Source organism: Fringilla coelebs, assembly GCF_963513975.1.
Source record: "Fringilla coelebs genome assembly, chromosome: 6".
Taxonomy (NCBI): domain Eukaryota; kingdom Metazoa; phylum Chordata; class Aves; order Passeriformes; family Fringillidae; genus Fringilla; species Fringilla coelebs.
This window is the reverse complement of record NC_140034.1, coordinates 7698262-7722834: the sequence shown is the minus strand read 5'-3', so window position 1 is coordinate 7722834 and position 24573 is coordinate 7698262. Positions and strand designations below refer to the sequence as shown.

At 41.7% G+C, this 24573-nt stretch overlaps 1 protein-coding gene across 1 annotated transcript in view; it reads right to left on the bottom strand.

The window, feature by feature from the left end:
• Positions 1-2310: 2310 nt before the first annotated feature.
• BRF1 (BRF1 general transcription factor IIIB subunit) overlaps positions 2311-24573 on the bottom strand; it is a 171673-nt gene continuing 149410 nt past the window's right edge. The window contains exons 16-18 of the mRNA XM_084207988.1: positions 11238-11289; positions 8077-8245; positions 2311-5915 (exon numbers count right to left, since the gene is read on the bottom strand). Of these exons, the coding sequence (XP_084064114.1) occupies positions 5878-5915; positions 8077-8245; positions 11238-11289 (259 nt within the window). The 3' untranslated portion in view covers positions 2311-5877. The remainder of the gene's footprint in view (positions 5916-8076; positions 8246-11237; positions 11290-24573) is intronic.

Below are 24573 nucleotides of genomic sequence, written 5' to 3'. Positions count from 1 at the left end.
AGCAGAACAGATAACTGCTCTTTGCTGTTTAATTAGGCATGGCTTGACAGAGTAAGGAGACTTAGCACAGTATCTGGTTTTACTCAGGGCTGGTTTTACCCACAGTACTCTGTTTTACCCCAGAGCACTTCTATCCCCTCCTTCACTACTGCTACCACCTCTAGAGACTTGGTAAGAGCACAGATCCTGGAGTGATGTAAACCACCAAAGCTCTTCTTGCCTCATGCTCACTGCTTATTGCACAGTCCAGTGCACATCATTACAAAGGATATTCCCACATCTTTCTGGTTTTAATGCAGCTTTTCTCCTTAACATCAAACTACAACCCTTAAACTCACTCTAAATAATTAATATCTTTTTTTTTCCACTTGAAAAACAATGATAGCTCATCATCTCTTCTTCCTCATCTGGCTTGGTGTTCTACCTCTTTCAATACCCTCCAGTGGACTGCTCAGGCTATAAATGATGAATATCATGTAGGATATACCATGAAAAAGAAGAGTTTGGAACTCTTATGTGGAAAAGGGACAACACTGCCTCACCTCTGCTGCTGCCAAGATGCAGCTTTTGCCCCTTTTAGTCTCTGTGTACAAATCCCTTCTGCTTTTCCCACAGAAGAGCACTGAAGAAAAATTACTTGGAAATCAGAGTGCTGGTGCTGTTTCTTTTCATTGCTCTGTTCAAACTCCTTTAATTTGCTGTATTTTTCTGCTTTTAAAGAATTGAGAAACTTTACTAGGAGCACTGAGAGCACTGAGAAAGCATTCTTGCTGCAATTTGGCAATAGAAATGGATAACACAGTGATTGCCATCCCTGTGCACAGTACTGGGTGACTTACTGCCCTCCTACGCAATAACAAATGTACAGTTCAGACTAAAAGTTGTTAAATCCTGTGCTCCTGGAGTCCCATGGCAAGAAGGAAAATTTTATTTTGCATTTTTATGAACTGTATGTGCCTCCCTAATTTCCATGAGAATGCACAACAGGTCCTGTAGGAAAAAAATAATTACAACGAAGCAACTCACCAAGTAAATTTGTTATGCCCTAAGTCCTGAATTCTCACTGAGCCTCTGAGCCTCCTTTCTCATGTTCTTAACTCCTTTTGTTAAACAACCACCACTCACCAAGATCACTGCCAGGTATCAGGGTGGGCAAAAAAAACCCCTGAATAATGTGCTGTAACTCTTCTTACAGACAAGACAGGAGAAGAAAACTGCAACAGCCTCTTCTGTATTACAAAACACGAACATAAGAACAAATGTGCTGTGACCTACTGGTGACAAATGAAGGTAATGTAAAGCCTTGTAAGATTTCAGCTTTATTAGCATTATTTAACTTCTGAGACCATTAAAGGAGGCATATTTGATGAATGCAGCTGTGGGGACAGAATGGTTTTTGTTATGAAAGCCTGGTGTGGCACAGAAGAGAAAAATTAGAGGACAAAGCCAAGAGCTGTACATTTTGGGAAGAGCAGAAAAGATGAGGCCAAGGTGGTCAGTACTTTTTAACAGCTCAGATGTTAGCAGGGAGAGGGCATCCATGATGGACACTGCTGGAGAAGTTCCCAACTCCCAGTGGAAATGGCTGGAACAGCTGAAGAGAAATTCAGATAAAAACATCCCAATGTCAAAGAGAGCAGAAGTGTGCCTTGATCACACTATGGGAACACAGTGAAATGCTGGAATGACACATACTGCCTTATCAAATCCACTGTTAATCATCCTTTTATAGGCTAAAACTTTGCAGGAGACCCTCCTGAGGATCCACTAGTACCTCTTTTTCCAGCAAAAACTAAAAGGAGCAAACACCCATCTGTACAAAGGGCAGATGTGGATTTCTGTCTACAAATTGTGGCAGCCAGATGTTGATAAAATAACATGATTTTTAACTCAGCACACACCTTATTTATCAAGATACAACTTTGAGAAACAAGCACTGGAACAGTTCCACTAAATACACACACCATATATTGTTCCCACAGTCAGTTAATTATACAGCTTAGTGGAAAAGCCTCGTTAATGTTATGCACTTTACAGAAAGCATCTACATCTATCAGTGGAACAGTATCTTGTAAAAAACACTTGCCTGATTGCTGTGTCTTCATTTTTAGAGACAAAAGAAAGCTCTAAATGACAAATTTTGGCCACGACCAACTAATCATGGAGCAATCAAAACTGAACATTTTTAAGAACTAAGACAGAAAAATCAGAAATCATCAAGAGAGCATCATAGTAACAGATGGGCTACGTAAAGGTTTTATTTTTTTATTTACAGCAAATATATTACAGTAAAAAAGGTTAACATGACTTGTGGTTGTGGAAGGATGGTACATATGCATACATCAAAAAGGTTTCATTTCCTTGGCACTAACTGAACTGAATATAAGGATTCAACACAAAAATAAGAAACAGAACATTTATTAGGCAAATCCTAACTGTACACATCTGCAACTGAGGTTTCAATACAATCCAAAGAACACAAACAAGTCATCAGGATGGCAAGGATTTTTTTGATGAGCATGTTGAACCCTCAAGACAAGGCTGTCTGGCACCATTTAAAAGTTGCTGTACTGAACACACTGATTTTAAAGAAATGTCACAGATGATTAAGACACTGAAAATGCACTCAGCACAGTGAAGAAGCCCATTATTTTTCTTATTTCTTCTTCTACTCCCACAGTACCAGAGTGTTAAAAGGCTGCCGAGCAGACAAGCTGGATGCAACAGCTGGAGAATTTTGCCTGTCAAGCAAAGTGACTTGCAGAAAGAGATGTGCTTTCTGCAACAAACCCAATGATACACAGCTTGTGTGGCTTCAAGGAAGATGATCTAAGAAGAACAAATGTTGAAGCCTTATAAGCTCTTCACATCATAATCAGAATCCTGAGAAAAGCAGGATCCAAATTACTCCAAGTGAATTTGGGCTTGCTTATACACAACAAAATTGTCCAGATATACCAACAGTAGTAAACAGAGTTAATGCAGTGTTAATCCTTTTACATTTTAATGACTAGCTATAAAAACAGAAACCAGCATGTTCAAATCTGTTTACATTTCCTGAGCTTAGTTAAATGAAGAAGGAATGAACGTTACAAAAATCCCGGTAAGTCACCAATAAATTAAAAATGTACATAACCACTATAGCTTAAGAAGCTCAGAGTGAAGTCTGCCTACCCAATATCCTTTCTTTAGGAATCCTGTACAGAAACCATGCCATTAACTTCACCAGCAATACTGAGATGCTATGGAATTGTAGGTCTTTTGTTTTTTTTTTTTCCCTTGCTCTTCCAGCAGATTGCCTGATGGCCTTTCCTAATCAAATCATATGAGAGCATTCAAAAACTGCAACCCTCTACTTGCAGTGCACAAAACAATATTCTCAGCAACACAATGTACTACTGAAATTCAAATTTCCTAGCTGCAGTAATTTGGGTGGGCTCTCAGCTCTCACACACACCACCACTACCCTGGCAGCAGGTTTGGTATCCTTTGGGAGAACAAAGCAGGAGACTGGAGGAAAGACCCTCAGCAATATCCATCTTAGGGGTTTCTTTAAGAGCCAACATCTTGCATTTGAGAAAAGCACTCGACCTACATGAGTCATACACATGTTTATTTATGCATGTTTATTTCCTGCATAGAGAATACTGTGTACCTTGGAATAAAACCCAAGTCTTGAGAATATACTGAGAGTATATTTGTAGCAGTGCTATGGAAGATTAATTCAAACCCAAACAATCAAACTCAATGGTCTCAAAGACTTGCAGAGCACAAACTTTGATAAAACAAACCACTTTTTAGAAAACTGTCTGCTTATAGCATACTTCTATTTTATGGTGTAGATAAAAGAGAGGTAGAAAGGTTTATCTCCTCAGTATCAGTTTCTGTGCAGTATTTATAAAATGTCAGAAAAAAAATCTATAGCTTTTCAGTGAAAATGCCAGCTTTTCTTAAGAATTATAAGGAATCTCTTCTTTCCACTTAAGTGCTGTAAACTAAGTAACTGGAATCTGGTTCAGAAGAGCTATTCTTTCCAGTAACCTTACCACACCAATTTTGTTACCAAGTTCTGCTTCTAAGAAGTCATTACAGAAATATTCCTATACAGGGCTCAAAAACTCCTGACAGACACAACCCACCAAGCCATATTTACCAGCCAAATAGTATCAAGTCTGCTCCTAAAAAATAGCATTCACTCTTGGCTGGACTTGCATGATCCATCTTATGCGAGCTACCAAGAGGGACAGACAAGAATGGAAGTATAGAAGGCTGTGTGGCCCTTCCCCTCTTTGGTGATGATCTCAGCTGTGAGCACCATCATCACCCTGTCTGGCAGAGCATCCTGAAGCAGCTTCTCTTCCTGCCACGAGCCATTCTCTGTAGCAGGAGGATGGATGGTGCTTTAGTAATGAGAGCTCCTAAAAAAAGGTAGGAAGGAAGACCTGACCAGGAGACACAGCTGAACAGAAACTGGGCTGGTAAGATAAATATCCATCTTTCCCTGGTGTTAAGAGAAGCTGCAGCACTACAGTTTTCATGATTGTCACCACATAAGGGAGAGAGATGCAAACATCAGCTGCAGACATCAAGAGTGTGATCCAGAGTGCAGTGCATTTCCCACGGAGCCGAGAGCCTCGGGCCCAGCAGTGCCAAGGGAAGGCAGGTCAGAGGCACCAGGGTGGGATCTGCCCACAGGGGCTCCACTCCTGACCCCTGCTCTCATGGCACTGCCAGAACTGATCTATCTGTGACAGAGGACCTGCCTGCTGACATTTCGGGGCACACAGGGCTGGAGCTCCAGCTTTATTCACATAGCAACGACTGTTCAAGGATGGGATTTGAGCCATGAAAGTCAGGCTGCTGCATGGTGACCTTTAATTTACCCAGTGAATGCTAAGCCAATTACATTAAATTAAATTCAGTCAAAGCAGATGCTAGCTTATTTATTAAAAAGCTCAGCTTTCTCTTTCTTTCAACTGGTTTTAGAGACCAGCAGCTCTTGGGAGCAGACCTTCCCTCTAAGTCAGGCAAGAGCAGCTCCACAGAGATGGCCAGAGTGGCTCTCCTGCAGTAACACCAGACTAAAGAAGACCTGGCTTTCCCTAAGGATGCCCAGCAACAACTCATGAGCACAGCATCTTTGCCTCCTTGCTCCCTGCACTTCCTACCCAACCCAGGTGTTCTCCCTCCTTCCACAAACACCACACCGGACTCACAGTGGAGGACAATTCTTCATTGCCTTCTACTGTCAGATATTTTAAGAAATCGATGAATTTACTAATATAAAGAAGTATTTACTCTGTTTCAGAAAACCAGTACTGCTCTGCAAATATATAACTTGTCATTAACTTTTGACAGGGTTGGGTAAGGGAACTCATATACAGTAACATGGTCACATTCACAATCCAGGTTGGAAACATTTCCTTCTGTCAGTTGTAGCATGATGAGACTGACTAATGCTCCTGTACTCAAATAATCAACAGGCCCTGTCCTTCAACCTGCTCCCTTTCAGCAGTATGCCTAAAAGCAGTCACATAAATAAGAGATGTGCTGCTTTCAGCCACACAAGGCTTCATGCACAGTCTGTTTTGTCTCTTTCCTTTTGTTCTCTGGAAACATTACTCTCGTTAATTCTCCAACTATGATCCACCAAAACAAAAATAAATTCAAGTAGGAATCCAAACTGCTTATTGCTGGGTTATGGGTCAATGTAAACTGACCAGACCCAATGCCAACCTCGAATTCACTTTACAAAAGTAAGGATTGTTCGATTACATTTGCTGACCATAGACAGCTTCTTTCACTATTCATACAGCTTGAAGACTGAAGATTTGCTGAGAACAAGACACAGTCCATGTCCCCTGGAAGTAAATGGAGCTAATAGCCATCATCTTCATCCATATCACAGCCATAATCTGAAACACACAAAGACAAGGGCATATAAAAATGCAAATATTCCGGGTAGATGGAAGAGACAATAGAAGTATTGCTTCTTTAAGGTTGTTTTCTTGCTATGTAACTACAGGATAAGTTTTGCTTTAGGCAAGCATTTAAAAAATCATTTATTTTCTTAGGCCTAAATAAATTCTTGCATGTACTTCCCCTCAATGAAATAAAATTATTTTTAAGCATGTATGTGTAAATATCTCTTCTTACTTGTCCCTAGACCCTCATTTAGGAATACTTGGCACATGTATACGTGAAATACTTGGTTCAATTTAGAGACTAAGGTGATCAAGCCTGATTGTCACAAGTGACTTGGCACACAGTGGCTGGTAAGCAGCAGCATTACATTTACAAGTAGGCACGTTTTTCACTAGATATAGGCACCAAGGAAAAAGCTGGTTTGTTTATATTATTCACGGATTTATGAGCTGAAATTGCAAGGGTACAGAGATAGCTCAGAGTTCCCATCAACATCAAAAGAGTCATGGAATGAATCCTGACCAATGCATCTGACTCAGATCTCCCTTATCTTCTTACTTCTCAACTTAAAATTTTTGCTCAGATTTTTTAATCCAGTTTTATTTTCTTAAACAATGCTGAGTGCAAAGACTGTGTGCTGTGTGTCAGAAGGCAAGTCTGTATGTTTCTAATGCACCAATTTCTCTTCTGTGTGCTTCTGAATGCACTGACACAGATACTTTCTGTTGTGTAGATGAACCTATGGATAATTATTGCATATGAGCACTGAGGAAAGTTAAACTTTATATTCCAAATCCAATACAAGGCAACATCTCACCCAAAGAGACAAGCAAATGCTCAAAAGCAGAATTAAGTATAATCCATAATGATTTGTGTAGAATGGGTGAAGTTCACCATCTGTAATTCATGTAGTTATTCCAGGCAGGCAGGTCTAAAATCCACAGAGAAAGCAGCTAGGAAAGAGTTATTTGCTGTGCTGAGCAGCTCTGTACACCTGCATTCGAATTCTGGGAATACTCCTTTCCTTTTTATTTTTATTTTTTAACTCTAATTTTTCAGCTGTTGTCCAGACCAGACAGGGAGTAGTGGAATGTTCTCAGAATGGTTCAAAATTAGTAACATTTACAAAGAAAAAAAAACTCAGTGACCTTTATTCTATTTTTGTGGGGGGTTTATTAATAAACATAGACCCACCCTCCCCCACATGGATGCCTTTTCTTGGGAACGTTATTCTAATAATAAATGCAGGCAAACTGTTTTTCCTACAGTTCAGCAATTATTTTCCAGCAGAGAAATCAATTTAAAAGCAACAGACACTTTTGTGAAATGTATACATATTGTCCATGAAAGCTAAATGAATAGTGATGGGAAGATTTTTGCAGTAAATAACATTTTCAGTAGGAAACTTATTCCCATCTTGAGTCTTCGCAACCCATAATTAGCAGCTCCCATTTTAAAAATAATTTTGTGCATTTTCAAAGCTTAACTTCTAAAGGGAAGTTTTTAATAAAGGATAAATGTGGATGTGTCCAGCTAGGAAAAACCACAGTGGAGAGGAGACTGCCTTTTCCTGCCAACAAAGAAATCTAATTAAACCAGTGGCTTTGCTGGGTAACCCAAAGAAATTAGCACACATCTGTGTACCATACATGCACCACCAATGCCATTCCTGCACTTGGGGAACAACTGCTTCCTCCTAACACCTTCCCCAGAAACAGAGTGGGATGGTTTGTTCTGTTTTGAGCTGCACAGACACATCCCCAGGGCTCAAGGACATCACTGCAGCCTCCACTGAGGAGGCACAAGGAGAAGGGAGGGGAGGCTCAGGGGGCCCCAGGCACTGCTAACGCAGGGGTTACTGACCCCCTAATTCCTCAGATCCACCTTAATAAACTTAATTCTGGAAAACACCTCACACTTCAGTTTGCTCTTGGGAAGCCCTCTTAGCCTAAAGCTTGAGATGCAAAGCTTTCTCAGGAGGAGTCTCTAAGGTCAGGTTTCAGACAAGGGTGATTCCAGGCTTCCCACAGGAACAGGCAATGCTGAAAAGGCAGCAGGAGCTCTGGGAGAGGGACAAGCAGGGGAACCCTGTGTGTCCCCACCCCTGCAAGAACAAAGCCCACAGCACCAGAGATGGTAACCCCAGCTCACCATTTCCTCCCATTAACTGCAAGGCGCTCATGCAGTGATCTTCATCTTCTTCTACCTCTTCCTCTTCCACCTCTTCATCAGGGTTGTAAGCTACTGGGCCACTCTCCACAAGCACAGCTGATGGTTTTTCTACATCAGAGGCTTCAGCCTGTGCATTTGGAAAGGTAACCTGCACAAAAGGAGAGAGAACAGCAGAGCAGCCCTTCCTTTAGTCCATTATTTGTACAGAATTTCAGCAGCCTCCAAACAATAAGGACAGGAGAGACAGAAGCTCATGTCCAGTGCTACAGGTTCTAATGGAAGTCTGAATGAAAGTTAGGCAAAAGCACCCAGTTTTCACTTAGTCAAGAACCAGACAACTGAAATATCCTGTAATGGTAACAGCAGAACAAGGATTCTCTGGCAAGCACAAGGGGAGGAGAAATTTGGGAGCAAAGGCTCCTCAGCAGAGCTCTGTGGGAAAACTTAAACCTCTCCCACGGTGTGCTCAACTTACATCAGGCCTATTACAAAATAACAACGTTATTGACAATTTAATGATAGCAAAAATGTACCCTTCAAATCAGAAAAAGCCCAACATGTATTAGTTTTGACAGCTCTGCTTGGATTTATTTGGCGGCGCAATGAGCTGTGGAACAAATAGCACTCTGTAGACAGCACTTAATGTGATGGCAGAGCACTCAGTTGATAATACACCCTGGCACCTGTACCATTACCTGTGGAATTCAGCAGAATAATGATCCCCAAATACTAACTTGGGAACCAAACACTGACTGACCTGTTCCGTACGTGGTCCTCCCCAGCTGCTCCAAGGTTAGGCAGGACACAGCATGGAGGGAGAGAAAGGGCAGCACCACTAGGGAATAGAGGTGAATTTGGAGTAGGTAATGCTGTCTTTGATTCACTAAGGAGAGATCTGGGAACAGGGCAGGAAGCAGCAGCAAAGCCTGTGCCAGCACAGCCCAGGCTCTGCTCTTTCTGCTCTTTCTTCTCATTTTCATGGTGTGCTCAGTCTGGAGCTCCACCTCCTTCTCTCGTTCAGGGAAGAAACATCACAAGAGCTTTACCTCCATCAGCTCTGTAACAGGGTACTTTCCAAACCCATTCTGTACTTGGACTGTTGGGAATTCATACATTAGAGCCCATAGCACACAAAACCAGCCAATTAGCAATTGGAAGAACCTTCAAGATTAACCATGAATGCTGCGCTGTCATGTGAAGAATTCTGAGAAGGGAATATTGACAGTACCTGTCACCAGCACAAGTCATCTTCCCTAGTAAGAAAGATGGAAAAGACTGGGACCTCTTCCTTGGAAGGACCAGTGGTGAAGTGCTTCTAAAAATCAATGGTCCGAAGGAGACTAAAAAACCCCAACTCCTCTGGTCCATACCATGAGAAACGTGCCACAGTGCTCTAGGTTTCAAATTACAGTACACAACTATGTACTGCTACGTGTTCTCCAATTCCATAGGCAGCAAGCTCTGATAAAATGCTGCAGTTTTTATTTATTTATTTATTTATAAATGTATTTGCTTGGGATGCAGTAGCTCCCAGAATCCCTGTAACTCCAGGCACCTCAGAGATACACCGTAAGAGAAAAATCCCTGTACCAGAAAGTTGATAGTCTAATTATTCAAACATCAAAGCTGTTCCTGAACTTGTCATATACCATGACAGTCAACCTAAAGAATCTGCCTGAGTTTTTCAAAGTCACCTCAGGGTTTGCTCCAATAGCTCATTAATAGGGCAAAAGACACCCATTAATTTTAACAGAAAATCAAGTATTTAGATATTCGAATCAGTCAAAGACAGGTTTTCATTATTTTTTAATGCTCAAATTAATCATATTATTTAGAGGAACTTCCCTCCAGTTTATATTTCCTACCACTGCTTTTGCCTCTGGAGTGATCAAATTGAGTCCATCTTGGTATAAGCAGAAATAGACACAAGAGTTTGAAACAAATCAGCATCATAATATACATCAATTTATATGTTTAAAAGTATCCATCTGCTCTGAAAAAGTGGGTGAATATAAAGGAGCTACAATTGAGTCATTATTTTTTAAAATTGCTCCATGCTAATTAAAATGTGACCTTCTTCTAATTATCATGTCCACTTCCAGACTGCTGTACTTCTAAAAATGTGCAGAGTTTTCTAATGAGCATAGAATAAGAAGTGAAAATGTATTTCCCTAGGCAGGATATCAAACTGTTTCTGAAAATCAATGACTTTTAGTCATGTTAAAAAAAAAGTCAGTCAAACAACACCTTTAAATAGAACTTCCTGAATTCACTTCCAGACATCCTGGACTGGAGTTTGGCACTTAGCTTTATGTATGGATGGGCAATTGTCAGAGGTGTTAAACCACCCCAGGGAACTGGTTCACTTTCAGAAGGGTGCCAGTGTCACACGTTCATGGGCAAGAGGGACAAATACCTTTGGTATATTGAATTTTTAGATATGCACTAGACTTTTTGTTGTATACAAAATGCCTGTGAATACTCTGTGCAGTGTGAAATTAATAGTGAAAGAAAGCAGCTATCACTGTCACCTGGTTTCACTGAAAATAATCATGATGCCTTTGGGAGGTGCACAAAGCCACCCAAGAAGGGCTTCTGGCAGTGGCCAGTTACCAGCACTAACTTTTCTGTGGCATATTTCATTTTCAAAGTAGACAAACAAAGCAAGAGTAAGCCAGGCTGTATAAGGTAAGCCCTTTCCACACTGCTGACAGAAGCCCAGCCCATCCCTGGGGTCAGCTCTGGCTGCACAAAAGTGGCGTTTGCAAAGTCCTTCTCTGTGAGGACAGTCAAGTGCTGAGAAACAGGCATGACTTCTGCCCTCTCCTGCTCCTCCTGACCATTTATTTGACATGGACCTTTTTAGATGCTTGCAGGGAGTTTTCTCTTTTTTGCTGTCCAGTGAAGCATCATGAGGCTGTGCTAATGTTCCTGATGGATAAGTAAGGCAAGTCTGGGTTAGAAAACAGTCAATTTCAGCTTTGCAGTGCTCACAGTAACCAATTCCTGGCCTGATCAGACAAACATGACTCATTTCTTTTACCCTTATCTACCACATGACCAGAGCCAGGCTGAAAATAGCTTGTGGGAATTTCCAAACTCAACCTGTTGCACCAGGAGAAGTGCTGGACTTTTCTTACCTCTTCAGTGGCAGCCTTCTTAGCAAACTGGGTTGAAATCAAGGGTCTTAATCTGCAAAGAAAGAAAGAAAAAATGCTGAACATCAGAAAAGTTGCACAAGAGTTTGACACAGAGTACTCATTCTCCAAACAGTGAAAGCACTTTGCTAGTGTTATGTTGTGCAATGACTTTTTTAATGATTTAAGATAAAGAGCAGAGAGCCACAATTGCCACGATAATTAACACACACATTCCCTTGGAAGAGTCTGTCCCAGATCAAGGTAATAATAAAAGATGCCAGCACAGTAGCAAAACCTCATCTCAAACTGCAGCCCCAGCTTCTCCCCAAGGTCTTTGAAATAGCTGTGTTTGTCACATTTTACAAAAATCAAAAGAAAACTGATTTTTGGAAGAATGCAGACCTGGCAAGACTGGGCCACACTCTCTGATTACCTAGCCCTGGTCTGCAACTGCTTCTCTGCATCTGATGATACAGAGAGGATACCAGTAAGATTATGCATGCAGGATGCCATAATCATCACAGACAAGAATTTAATATCCAGCTACAGAAATTATAAAAAACAACAACCCAGGGACCCTGAATACCTTGAATGAGAAATGGCAGAAATTGAGCATAAACATTTTTAAAAACTCTGCATCAGATGTGAAAGAGACCTGAATATTTGGGGGAGAAGAGCTGGATCAGTATAACTTTACAGCTAAGTGTTAAATATTATTACTTCTGAAAAGCATTTCATAGTCTGTTGTTTCCTCACTGCCAAGAAGGCTGTTCTCAATCCATCATTTAGTGTTACTTTCTGGTCTCTCCTGCTCATCTAGATGTATCTAGTCACGAAGAGGATGACTTGCTTTCCACAGAAACACTGCTCAGACAGCTCCTCAAGCGCGTCTTTTAACGAAGTCTAGGCAAACAACTTAATGAATACCAATTTATGCCTCCAGAGATACAGTCTTTTATGATAAGCAGTATTTTACTCTCATTTTTCTCTTAGTCATTCCTCCTTGTTAACACACAGAAACTCGTTGTTTTCCTACTCATTTATTTATTTATTTCAAATAATCAGCAGGAGGAAACAAAACCCCAGAGAATGAGCTGGGGAGACTCAGATCATTATCGCTGATGGTGGAGACAATATTAAAATACAAGATATTAGCTAAGCTCCAGAAAGGCTCAAAAACTGGTCATCTCTGAAATGCTTTGCAGGACCCAAAAGGCATTTCAGCAACTCAAGTAATTGAAGGTGCCTCCTCCCAGAAGATCAGAACAAAAAGGAGCCAAGGGAATGTTTCAGGAGCTGCGCCACTGAAGATTCCAGAACACATTATTCTGCTACAGATACTTCTTGTCATATTATACAATTACAAAGAATTTCAAGGAAGAGATTCACTTGACCTACATAAATATCTATTACTTACAAATCCTGGTTGACTTCTGGGATCAGAGAGATTATATTTGAAGACATGGACACATTCCTCCCTGTGTGCTCAGCCTTCTCTTTCCATTATCTAACCCCAATCGTAGGGTTTTCACCTTTAAATGCTGTCAAGTCCAACCTGCTGCAAGGAGCAGGGATACTCAACCTGACCAGGTTGCTCAGAGCCTGTCCAACCTGACCCTGAATGTTTCCAGGGACAGGGAATCCACTATCTCTCTGGGCCCGTGCCATTGCCTCACCCCCCTCATAACAAAAAAATTTCCTACTTAACTCCTGAGATTTGAGAGTACCTACCTACTTTCAATCACTGTTTTCCAAAAAATCACCCTGTTTAGATGCTTATCAACATATGGATGCAGCAAAGCCAAAAGGTTGCATAGCTGAAGGATTCTAATTACCAAACAGGTTGTTTCATTGACATGACTGAAAACTACACAACACTGATAAGAAATGAAAGACTTTTATTTTAAATTCATAGTCATGATTATTGCAATTAACATTGTACCAAAGATAGCACCTTTTCCCTCCTGCTACCCAAAAACATCAGACCTCCCTGGAGCACCCTGAAAATATTTCCTCCCCCCAATTAAAATCAAGCTGTTGAGTAAGACTCACAAGGTAATCAGAAACTGCTGACATTTCTTTTAGAGCAAATTATACATGTGCTCACACAGTGAAGAAAACAATCACAGCTACAGGAAGCAGAGTAAACATTCCAGTTTCATTTTAATTAAAATGGTCCCCTAATGAAAATAAAAAGATTCACGTTTATGAAAAGCCTATTTGCAAAAACTTTAGTGCTACATCCAAGAGCCCTTCTATACCATTTCTCAGCAGCAAGGGATTCTCACACCCAAACTGAAATTAAAGCCGTATTTCTGTTCCACGAGAGCCACTCATAACGTGCACATCTTCACTTCCTTCCTACAAACCCAGCACTGCCATCTGATTTGGCAATACACTTTCAGCATAGTATAAAATGCACCCAAAAGCAGTGGGGCAGATCCTGCTCCTGCCATGGATGGTCAGCACCTGCTGCAGGCCAGATCCAAGGGTGGGTCTCATCACCTGGTGGAATGGCCTGGCCCACTGCCCCTCCGTACTATCTGCTTCCTAAAACACTAACCACCACGCAGGAAAAAGGTAAAACCATCACAAAAACTTATTTCCCTGCCGAAATAATGGCTTTGATTCAAACTACAGCTATAAAAGTCATAAATATATAACCCCCTTGGTTCTCCTTATGCCTAGGGAGAGCCCTACTATTACTGTACAAAACCATTTAAGAAGGTTTTATAGTTGGGGTGTTGTTTTGTTTCTAAAATGCCCCAATGTCCTGACCTCCTTAAACCAGAGCAGCTGCTGCCACACCAGCCATATGGAGCAATAAATTACTGGCTGCCATGGCTACAGATACAGGCTCCTTCTGCTGTCTGGCTGCACCTCAGAGGGTGGAAAAAACTGTCCTCATGGAAAAGCACGACCCCTTTTGAGGCTGGGACGGGTCTGAGCATTAATGATCAAAAAGGAGCTTGAAAAAAAAAGTAATTGAAGTATCTTATCCAACTTTCATTGGGCATGACTCAACCTCATCTGCAGAAGTCTCCAAGGGACACACATGTACAGAAGAAAGATCCTGTGCATCAAAGTCCAGACTGAATTAGAGGTTCACTAATTCAATAAATAGCTCATTAAATAATAACAGCTCAATAAATAATAACAGCCTACACTAACATACAATTCCATAAATACTGATGTGACAACAGCATCCATTTAAAATGTCATGTTGTGACTGGGAAATAATGGGGCTCCTGGTCTTCCAAAGTGTGTCAGTTGTCGTTCACTATTTATGATGACTTTTAGTTTGGGGCATTTTCCTTTTGAACTTTGCAAATTAACACGGTACCTTGTGGGAGGGAAAAACAGAACAAGCAACTTTCTGAACAGCAACATGATCCGTAAAAGGGGATAAAAAAGATTTCACACAGCCCCAAGTGCGTTACATCCACACTTCAAACTACTTCAAAAATTATGCAGATCTACTAATGCTCATGTCAGCCAACACATATAACACTGGAAGCAGATTATCTTGACATGTTTGTGACAAAAACTAATGGCATGGTACAAGGCATCAGAGGCTGCTCCCTGCCGAACGCGCTCCGCTCTCAGCTGAGATGTGCACGATAACGTCTGGGTTTGTCCTACAGCTTAACAGTTTAAAAGAAGATTCAATATAATAGCTCCTGACAGGGCTGGAGATCACACAGACTGAACTTTCAAAGTGTTTTTCTCTGCAAAACAAGCTGGCTGTGACAAACAACAGTTTTTATTTTGCTTATTATTTAATAACAAAAGATTACACAGCATAGCACATAAAAGAGAAAGAGCAGTGAGAAGTAATAAACCCACCTCACTTGCATCAGACTGTTCATCCACCAAAAAGTTTGACAATACCATAACAATCTCCTCAGTACAATCCTACAAGTAATTTGAAAACTCACCCAAAGCTCTTTTCTTACTGAATTTTAATTTAATCCACCCATGTAGGGAACATCTTATTGCTGCTTACCGCCCATACTAATTTTATACACGGATGGTCCCAGAATACACAATGGGAAGCAGAGATCGAGCAGAGCCCATAGCCACAAGCCTGCAGTGTAATTATGCAGGTCATCCAAGACAACTGCCCATGAAACCTATATATCCATGCACAGGCCTTTCATGTGCAGGGACAGAAAAAACTATTGAGAAATGACTCAACGAGAGACAGGTCAGGTTCTTCACGCTGGCCGAGATCCTCCTCCCACCTGAGGCCAGATGGTTTTGCCTCAGGAGGTCAGTTTACTAGACATCTGTGTGAGGAGGAAATTAATATAAATGTTTATACAGGCTAAGAGTACCCTTTAATTAGGTACCATCAATGTTATCCTTACCGGAAAGCTGGGAATTACCTCTCTGCAAGGATTTAAATCTCTTCTTGGAAACACAACAGCATCAGGAGATACTGCCTCCTGTCCTGCCATTGGGTCAGGACAAAGGGGTGACCCTCCCACATTTGGATGACTGCTGGTTTCCAGAGGGCAAAACAAAGGCTGCAATGACAACCATAACCCTGGAGCACTTCAGAGTTTGCACATCCAGCTGTGGATCCCACCATCTTCTACATCTGCTTCTGCCTGAGAGCCAGATGCTCACAGAAGCACTAGAGAGGAAGTGGAGGCACACAGCCAAGGCCAGGGCTGGCCATGACACCCATGGACAGCAGCATGATGCCCTGAAGACAGGGGCTGGGGGTCAGGGTGCACTGAACCAGCTCAGAAATCCAGATAAAACCACAGACACCATCCTGCTCTGCAGAATGGCAAAGCACCTATGATGCTCACACCTTGAACCTGTGTGTGCCTCAACATGAGGTAGCAGGTGGTTTTGGCTTTCTCAAGACCAGGCTCTTCACCCTGTCCAGCTCACCATCACTGTGAAAGCCCCAGGGAGTTTCCCTGAATTGTTCCCCCAAGTGCCAGGGCTGCAGAGACCCCAACTAATGGCAGAAAGACTCCAACTAAGAGCAGGTCCAAACTGCAACGAGCTCAGCTCCCCCTCAGGGAGTCCCTTTGGAGATGGCTCAGTGCTGCCAGCTGTACAGATGCGACTGAGGGGCAGCAGGCAGGGTGTGAACCCTCCTGGATACCAACAGACAGCTGAGCCAGTTCCTGTTAACTCTGCTCCAACATCCCTGTGTGAACTCCAACTCCACCAACAGTCAGTGCTTTTGTCCTGTTTCTGAGCATGCAACACCGTGGAAAGAGCCATTTCAAGCAGGAAAAAAGCAAACTGAAGTTGACACCAAAAACTAAAGTGAAATGAGGAATTGTTCCCACTTCTGATTCCCACTCAGTCCTCTTTCATGCTGGATCAGAGGAGCTTGGCTTTCATCAGTGCAGCACCAGACAACACAGCACTGAGAACATCTTCAGTGCTAATGAGAGCAGCCTCACCCAAATGCCTGGAACTGAGCACTAAGGGACCAAAACTCACAGGAGGAAACTGGAAAAAAGTAAGAACCTCTATCATTCACTAAGGAATAGATTTACCACTGAGGAACTAAGCACCTACATCACCCACCAACAGGCTTTTGAAAAGGAGGAACTTTGCTAGTGTGTCGTGAGTTAAACACCTATTCCAGGCTTTTCAGAGAGGGGCAGGGGCTCTAACATCTGTCTTCAATAACCCAGCTCAGAGTGGGCAGTATTTTTCTGCATAGCTGCAACACTTTTTCCTCGGTTAGATGCTGGAAAACAGCGACTTGCTGTTCTTCCCACTGACTAAACCAACAGATTTTCAACAGCAAAAAATGAAAAGAATGACATCTAAGGCCACCTCATTGGGACCAAATGAAATTATGCTCCTACAGCAGATCCCAAACAATATCTCCACATATCTGCTTCTAAAGGAAATTGCTGCAGACCATGGGAAATTACAATTGCTTCAGGACAAGACAGGCTGACTGATCTGATATTTCTGGTTGACACACCTTCTTCCTGAGTTTGTCAATAAAGACACTGATGAGCTCATCTCTCCACAGGTCAGGAAAGTATTAGTTGAAAATATGTTATTCCTTTCACCATGGAAATTTTTCCAGATGAAATGATGGCAGCAAGGCAAATCTGCACCTTGCTGAGAAAAGCTACTTAAAATAAGGAAGCTATGAAGCATTTTAATGAAGGTAAATGAGTAATCATAATGGTCTCAGTTAAGCAAGTCTAATGGCAGTGTCACTTTTAAAACATGGGCGTGAGACAACTCATGTGGTGACAATCCATATGCCTTAACTATCATGTAATGCAGTCTTTCAAAGGGTAACAGTGCAGAATGCAACTGCTATGGCAGAAAGAGCCATTATTAGCAGATAAGGCAAATAAAAATAAATTTCAAATGGTGCTTGAAACTATAGTAACAAGAAGTGAAATTTTAAAAGTTAAATGAACGCATTATCATCTCAACAGAAGGATTATGCTATTGAAAAATTCTCAGCAGTAGCACTGCCTTCTGTTTCTGGTGCAAATGTATTTTTCTAGACTCAAGCAAGCAGGATTACAGATATTTGCTTTTGGACAAGTGTTTTGATCAATCTTAACCTCATGAAAGCTTCAAATGAGGCAAAAGATAAAAAGAAAACACCTTAGTAACCTGCAGTCTCTGGGAACAATTCATTGAGGTTGTTATACCCAGAGGTGATGCCAGATCGATTGCTGGATCTTCCCTGTTGACATTACAAGGACAAAAATCATGCCAGACAAAAGAGGAACTCACTTCTTCCACACCTCTAGCAGCCTTTACCACTGGGCAAATTCAGCTTCTCTCATCCAATTATGCAGGCAAAACTAATACTTCAGAATTCAGGCAACTATAGATTCATACAAGTAGTCCATCAAGGAATAAAGATGGATGACTGATTTTTTTTTTTTCCTTGTGTCTGGTCTATTATACATTAAAGAACAATTTCACTGGCAGCCATCTGGAAATCAATGTACTCCAAGCTTTATTTTATGATTACCAACATTCCCCTTCGTAACTCATTTCTAATTATAAGCAATAAATCATTCCTTCTTGCTTGTAATTTATAACAGCCAATTATGGCAAACCTCTTATTTGAATAGCAAATCTCACTGTAAAACATCACATATTTTGAGGTATGCACAGAACATCTAATCAGGCCACCGAATGGTAGAACGATGATTTAATGTGGGTTTTGCAGCCACCAAGAAGACACAAGTGGAAGAATCCATCCTCCCCTGTGACCTGTACACACCAGAACTTTTCAAAACTGAAAGCACAGGTCTCATCTGCCCGACTAGATGTAGAGGAGAATTACACGCAGCAGTAAGAGAGTCAGGACACAACTCAGGGAAGGCTGGGGTCAAGGATTCCCTTTACTGTGTCAGGAAATGAATAAAGAGGCTGTGGCAGAAGAAGCTGTAGGTTGGTAAGAACTTCTAAGCAATGTCTAGTTTCATTTTAGGAACTAACAGTGAAAGAACACAGCTCTAAATTTAATATTTAAAAAGAACAACTCAAGTAGCTTTTCCCATGTCTGTATTTGTATTTGAAATGGGCTGGCCTCCTCTGCCCAAGCCAAAGGACTCCCCATGCACTGCCCAGGTGCTCAACATCACACCTACTCCCTGTTACACAGGTTTTGTAGGTGTTAACACAGAGTATGAGCAAGGCACTCACTCAGATCACTTCTCCCCATCAGTCCCAGACAGGAGAAAATCAGGCAGAAAGAACAAAGCAATGAAACAGTTGGCAGAGAAAAAGTGTCACCAAATAAATCCAGATTCTTCTTTCGGGGAGAAGCCTTTAATGGTGATTTGCTATGGCAACCTTTACCAACAGAACACCAGCAAAGAAATGCAGTGGAGGATCTCAGATAAGACCAAACAGGGTCAGACCAAAAGCACAGGCAAGGACACAGAAAAAATTTTAGTTATATTTGTTCTTCAGTGTAGGTCTGAGTAACAGGCATGTGAGTACAAACACAAGAGAGAGGCTTCTTATAAATAGCTCTGCTGGGATTTGTCCGTTAGGAAAAAAACCTCACTGTTGTCAGAAAAGTATTTGATACAATTCTGGATACAGAATTTATTACATGAGAAACTGATCTCAGGAACGTGGAAGTGGTTCCCACTGAGATTTTATTCGGTCATCACACAGCTCGAGTCTGTTCCAGCTTCACATTGTGTCATCTGGTAAGCGTTTACAGTAGGAATCTAGGGAACTGGATTTGGAAAAAATCCATCCCAACTGACCTAAATCTGATCTGACCTGAATAATCAAACTAAATACCAAATTCAAAAATGGCTAGACAGGAGAGAGGAGCGGGAATTCTTCAGCTGCAGGAGTTATCTCCTGCTCTCCTTGGCCATACATTGGGTCAGGCACCCCTCTTTTCCCAAACAGCCATGGTGATGGAGGCTATGGGAACATCCCCTTGTTCCAAAGGTGGCAAAGACAAAAGCACAAGTGCTGCAGGCTCCACTGTGGTCCCTTTCCTTTTGAGATACCGTTCACTCATGAGAGAACGTGGTGGTGCATTCCTCCCTGCCAGGCTGCACTATGATCTAAGCAAAGCACCTGGAAAGGGGGAATGGAAGAGAGCAAGTGAATAATAAAATCCAAAGATAATGCTTTGGAAGGGCAGTGGTGACCATGTCAGTATCATCTGGCTACGTCTGTGCCACAGAGTCACCCCAGAGGGTGGCCCCGGCTGACATGGTGCTGCAACAACCACTGGGAAATGTTTGTTAGAGCCATGGCCACACCAGCCCACCCTACAACCACATGTCAAAGTCACAACCTGCCTTGTCACCAAGCCCTGCCTGTATTGCTGCTCCAGGGGGTTACACTGCCAGCGCTGCTTTATTGCTAAACACTGAGCTGAAGATGTACAGGTGCAGCACCACCTAAGCAACACACAGCAACTCTCCATGGATGGATCATTATTTACAGAGACCTTGTAGGGATGTGTTCAACAAAAGGTTTCACCACGTTCAAGATTCCTTATCTTCTTTTTATGAGAGATCTAAGTATTATTTATTAGTCTTCTCCACACACAAAGCTCAAAGGCATTTTGACATCTGGTTTACTCTCTCAGCAGTGAGAATAAAAACACTCTGAAGAAAACTAAAAAATCACTGGCTTGATGTTGGTGAAACTTGGGTAGTATATCTGGCAAAAACTTTGAACAAGGAGGCAAAAAACAGCCTTTAAAAATCTAAAGGGAGGGAGAAACAGACACCAAAGCCTATAAATTTCATTTTGAAAATAAGGCGTCATTCTTATTATGCCTGTGGATGTGTATCTTCCCCATACAAAGTTTGAAAAGCTTTATATAAACTACACTTCTAAGCAAGCTTGTAATTAGCTAGGGGCAGGCTTGGCTTTAATTACAGCTTGGAGAAGCACACATTATGGAAATACTTAGCTAATAACCACAGCCATGCTCTGCTGATGGCTGAGGTCAGGCCAGCATGTGATTGCCATGGAAGCACCTGAGCACTTTCTGTCCTGTGTAAAGTGAGCAGGACCGGTCTGTCAGGTCCTCCTCCCTGCTCTGCCGCACAGGCTAAGCCAGGCTCTGCTGGCAGCAGTGCTGAGCTGTCCCAAGTGCCTGCATCTGGCCACCCTGCTCCTCACAAGAATGCTGTGGGACACTTGTTCTCAGCTCACCTGGAGGTGGTGTGCAAAAGGAACCTGACAGAGAGAGATGAAACTGCACCATGTCAGCACCAGGCAAGAACAGCCTGCAGCCAGTGCATGAATTGGTCAGGTATCAGCATACACTGTGAACACATACACATTAACCTGAACAGCTTTTTTCAAAGTTAATATGAGGTTGATCCCACATCCCATCCCAAAAACCCAACAGGATAGTCAACAGGAAGAATATACCTCCAATACAAAATTCCTGCAAGTTTATACAGCTCTCTCACGATTTTGGATCCAACCTTTACTGGCATAAGAAAGGACCAAAAAGTAAACTGTTCTTTATTCCAACCTCAGAAACTGCTTGCCTGGCAATCTCTACTTGGGTATAAGTATGCATGGATAATGAAGTACAAAACCAATACAAATCACTGGGAAAATGGCTATTTACCATTGAACATGACACAAGCTTAAAATATGCATTGCTACACACTGTGGGTGCTTGCTCATACACTCAGTTATCAACCAATGAATTGCTGAACTGGGTCACAGAAGCCCTTCATGATCTAGAAGTCCTGTCTCCTTCACAATGCGTTTGGTACAGATAAAGAGATGAGTATAAAAATCAGCCACATTTTTTTTACAAAAAGAAAATTCCAAATGGAAACGTTAGGAAGGAAAACAATACTAATTGCTGTTTTAAAATCTGTGTACAATACATGCAACTGCTTTTGAGAGATGAGAACACTGCTGCTGATGTGGGGAGCAGACAGCACCATCTTCTCCAATGTGTATAAGGTGGCACATCTGTGGTTAGTGAGCTTTGCAGGGGAACCTATGGGTAAAACAGACTTATTTGATAGTGTTTTGCTTTAACACAGCTTAATACTAGTGTTAACAGATAGAATCATCCAACAGAAAGCTCACTCTAACTGCAGGGGAGATGCCTCTCACAGCTGCTCACACAGGTTTAACTGGATCCATTGGAAAACCCGTCCAGGTGAAGACTGTGCTGCCCGCAGTCAGCTGCACGTGGCTGTGAACAGGGGCAGCTCTGGGCCACCAGTCCTGAATCTGGCTCAGTCAAAACAAGCCAGGTCAGCCTGAGGAGAGCTCTGCTAACTATTACCCTTGAAATTGCTGGAGTTTTCACAATCAGTTGAAGAGCACTTGCACAAGCAGGTCAGGCAGCAGATCTGAGCACGGAGAAGCTGAGTTCAGCTGGGAAGATGTTTTCCTAACCTTGGCTTACAGCCAAGGCTCCCAACACCTCCTCTGCACCCAGCCCTCACCTGGAGAGGTGGAAGGCTGACCCCAATCTCCAACACTCAGATGGCCAAAATTTCTCAAAGTGGGAACCAGCCACTCCCCGTCAAAGCAAAAGACGGCAAAACCCACGTGACGAGATCCTTTTAAAAACCTTATTCCACCTCAGTTTTTTACTCAACCCTTCCAAGAAATTGTGGCCCCTTGTGTGTAGTTTTTCAGCCAACAAAAATCCAGCTTCTGAGAAGGGCCAATGTAAAAGCCAGGCAAGCAATTCCTCTTGCTGAACATCCTCTCCTCCACTTCACTGTAGCTATGGAAGATGTATTAAAAAGAAAATTACTGCAGCTACAAGGCTCCATTCAAAAACTGCTCATGCACATCCTCAGCTCTGTGTACACAGAAATACTGAGGGGCTGGAGTTGTCCTTCAGCATTGTGCTGCTCCATCTGAGAGGGAGTCACATAAATGCTGTGTAAGCTACACTCCTACCACAATTACTAAGATATGGGCTGTGAACAGTAAAAGAAGTTCAACTGACCATGAAATGTGCAAATAATACAATAAATAGATATTTATATACTGTCTTATTTATACAGATTTCCTCCTTCCCATCCAAGCATTCATATTTTGTCACCGTATTGTGTCTAGTTTTTCAGACAATTTTGGACATACAACAGATTTTAGTACAACTCTAATGACAATGTGTAAAATCTTAAACAAATTCTATTCATCTCAAGTAAATCCCTGCTTTTTCCTCTGTACTTAACAGAGCTTGCTCTCCAACCCCATCGTGAAATAATTGTATTGAACAGAGAAGACAGCAAATTCCCACTGTAGTTCAAACCCCTCTAAATACTAACCTATACTTGAAGACCAATAAAAAAAAAGTACTTTCAGGTTAATCTTCTGCCTCTCTTTTTTCCTTTTTTTTTAAAAACATTTTGAACTTCCACTCCTTGCAATAAAACATCCCAGCAAAGAAACCAATACTCCTGCCAGACCTGAGCTAGTTGAAGTGAAGTGCTCAGCAGCATTGTGAGGCTGGGTATGCACAGCCCCTTCCCAGGCTTTGTGCTGCACGCACCCTCTCCAAAGGCAAGGGGCTCCCTGCTGCACACAAAGACCAGGCTGTTTGGGCTGAAGTCACAACTTCAAAGCCCAGCAGCGCAGAATTTGCCAACTCGCTTGGCCATTCAAGCAAATGTCAACTGAAACAAAAGCACACCGAGGAAAAGTTGTTACCAAACGCCACGCTGGGAAAATAATGCAAATTTGTATCAATGATCAACTTAGCTTTAACTGAGCCTAATAAGCAAGCTGTTTATGTTCTTTTTCTTTTTTTTTTCACCATCACTCATTTTCCTCTAAAGGCATTTCTGAAGCATCAGCTTCAGAAAAAATTTGATTAAAAAAAAAAAAAAAACCAGTGACACCCTCCCCTGCTTTTTTAAGAGACTTCAATGCATAAAGTTTAGATCTCCTACATTCTGTACTTGGTCAAAATATGTAGCAAATGCCTAAGAAGTGCTTGGCCCCAGGGAGACAACAGTCTGCACAGACTCACTGGTAACACACGCCCGCCCTTCAGCTGTTTAATCTCCATACACTGGATTTCCTTTATCAGCACCACAGCATCGCTCCACTCTGCCTTAGTTTTTTGTGTCTGCAAAGTATCGTGAGAACATCAATACTTGGCAAGCTAACACTTGGGCTTTTAGCATGACATCACAGATCTCTGGGTTACTTTGCTCCCTTGGTTAGTAAAATGTTACAGCAAATAAATAGTTGTATAAAAGAAGGTTTTTGGTTTTTTGCTGCGTGGGTTTTTTTTAAATGCAATTTAAGTGCTATATTGCAACATAAACACTTTTTACTGCGTATGTTTTTATAGAAAAAGTTTTACAGAGTAAACTGCTTTAAAGAAACTGAATCAGATTTAACACACGCACAGTAGACTTACATTACAAATTAATTTGGTAGCAATTTATGATCCTTTGGTGTGAATTTTCACAGTCATTCTTAGAGCAAGAATGTATAAATTCAGAAGTGTTATGTTTTGCCTGGCCTCAATGGGGAAATTACAGTTCTCAGGTTCTTGTTACCTCTGGGCTTCTGAGTATTAATAATTTATTTGAAAATCTTAATACGAGAGCACAAGAAAGCAGCCTAACCTCTTAAATAAAATACATGTTTCTACCATAAACACACTTCACAAAGGTGCTAAAACCAATTGCCAACACTGGCAAAGGCTGATCAATCCAGTACTGAATTCATTTACTGCCTCTATGTCTTCCCACTGAATTCTGATGCCCATGCAAGCAGTCCTAACCTTCAAATTCCCCATCCATCTCACAGGATAAATGATAAAAATGAAAAAACACACTTCAGACACGGCATACGAGTGATGTGGCGTTTGCACCAAATG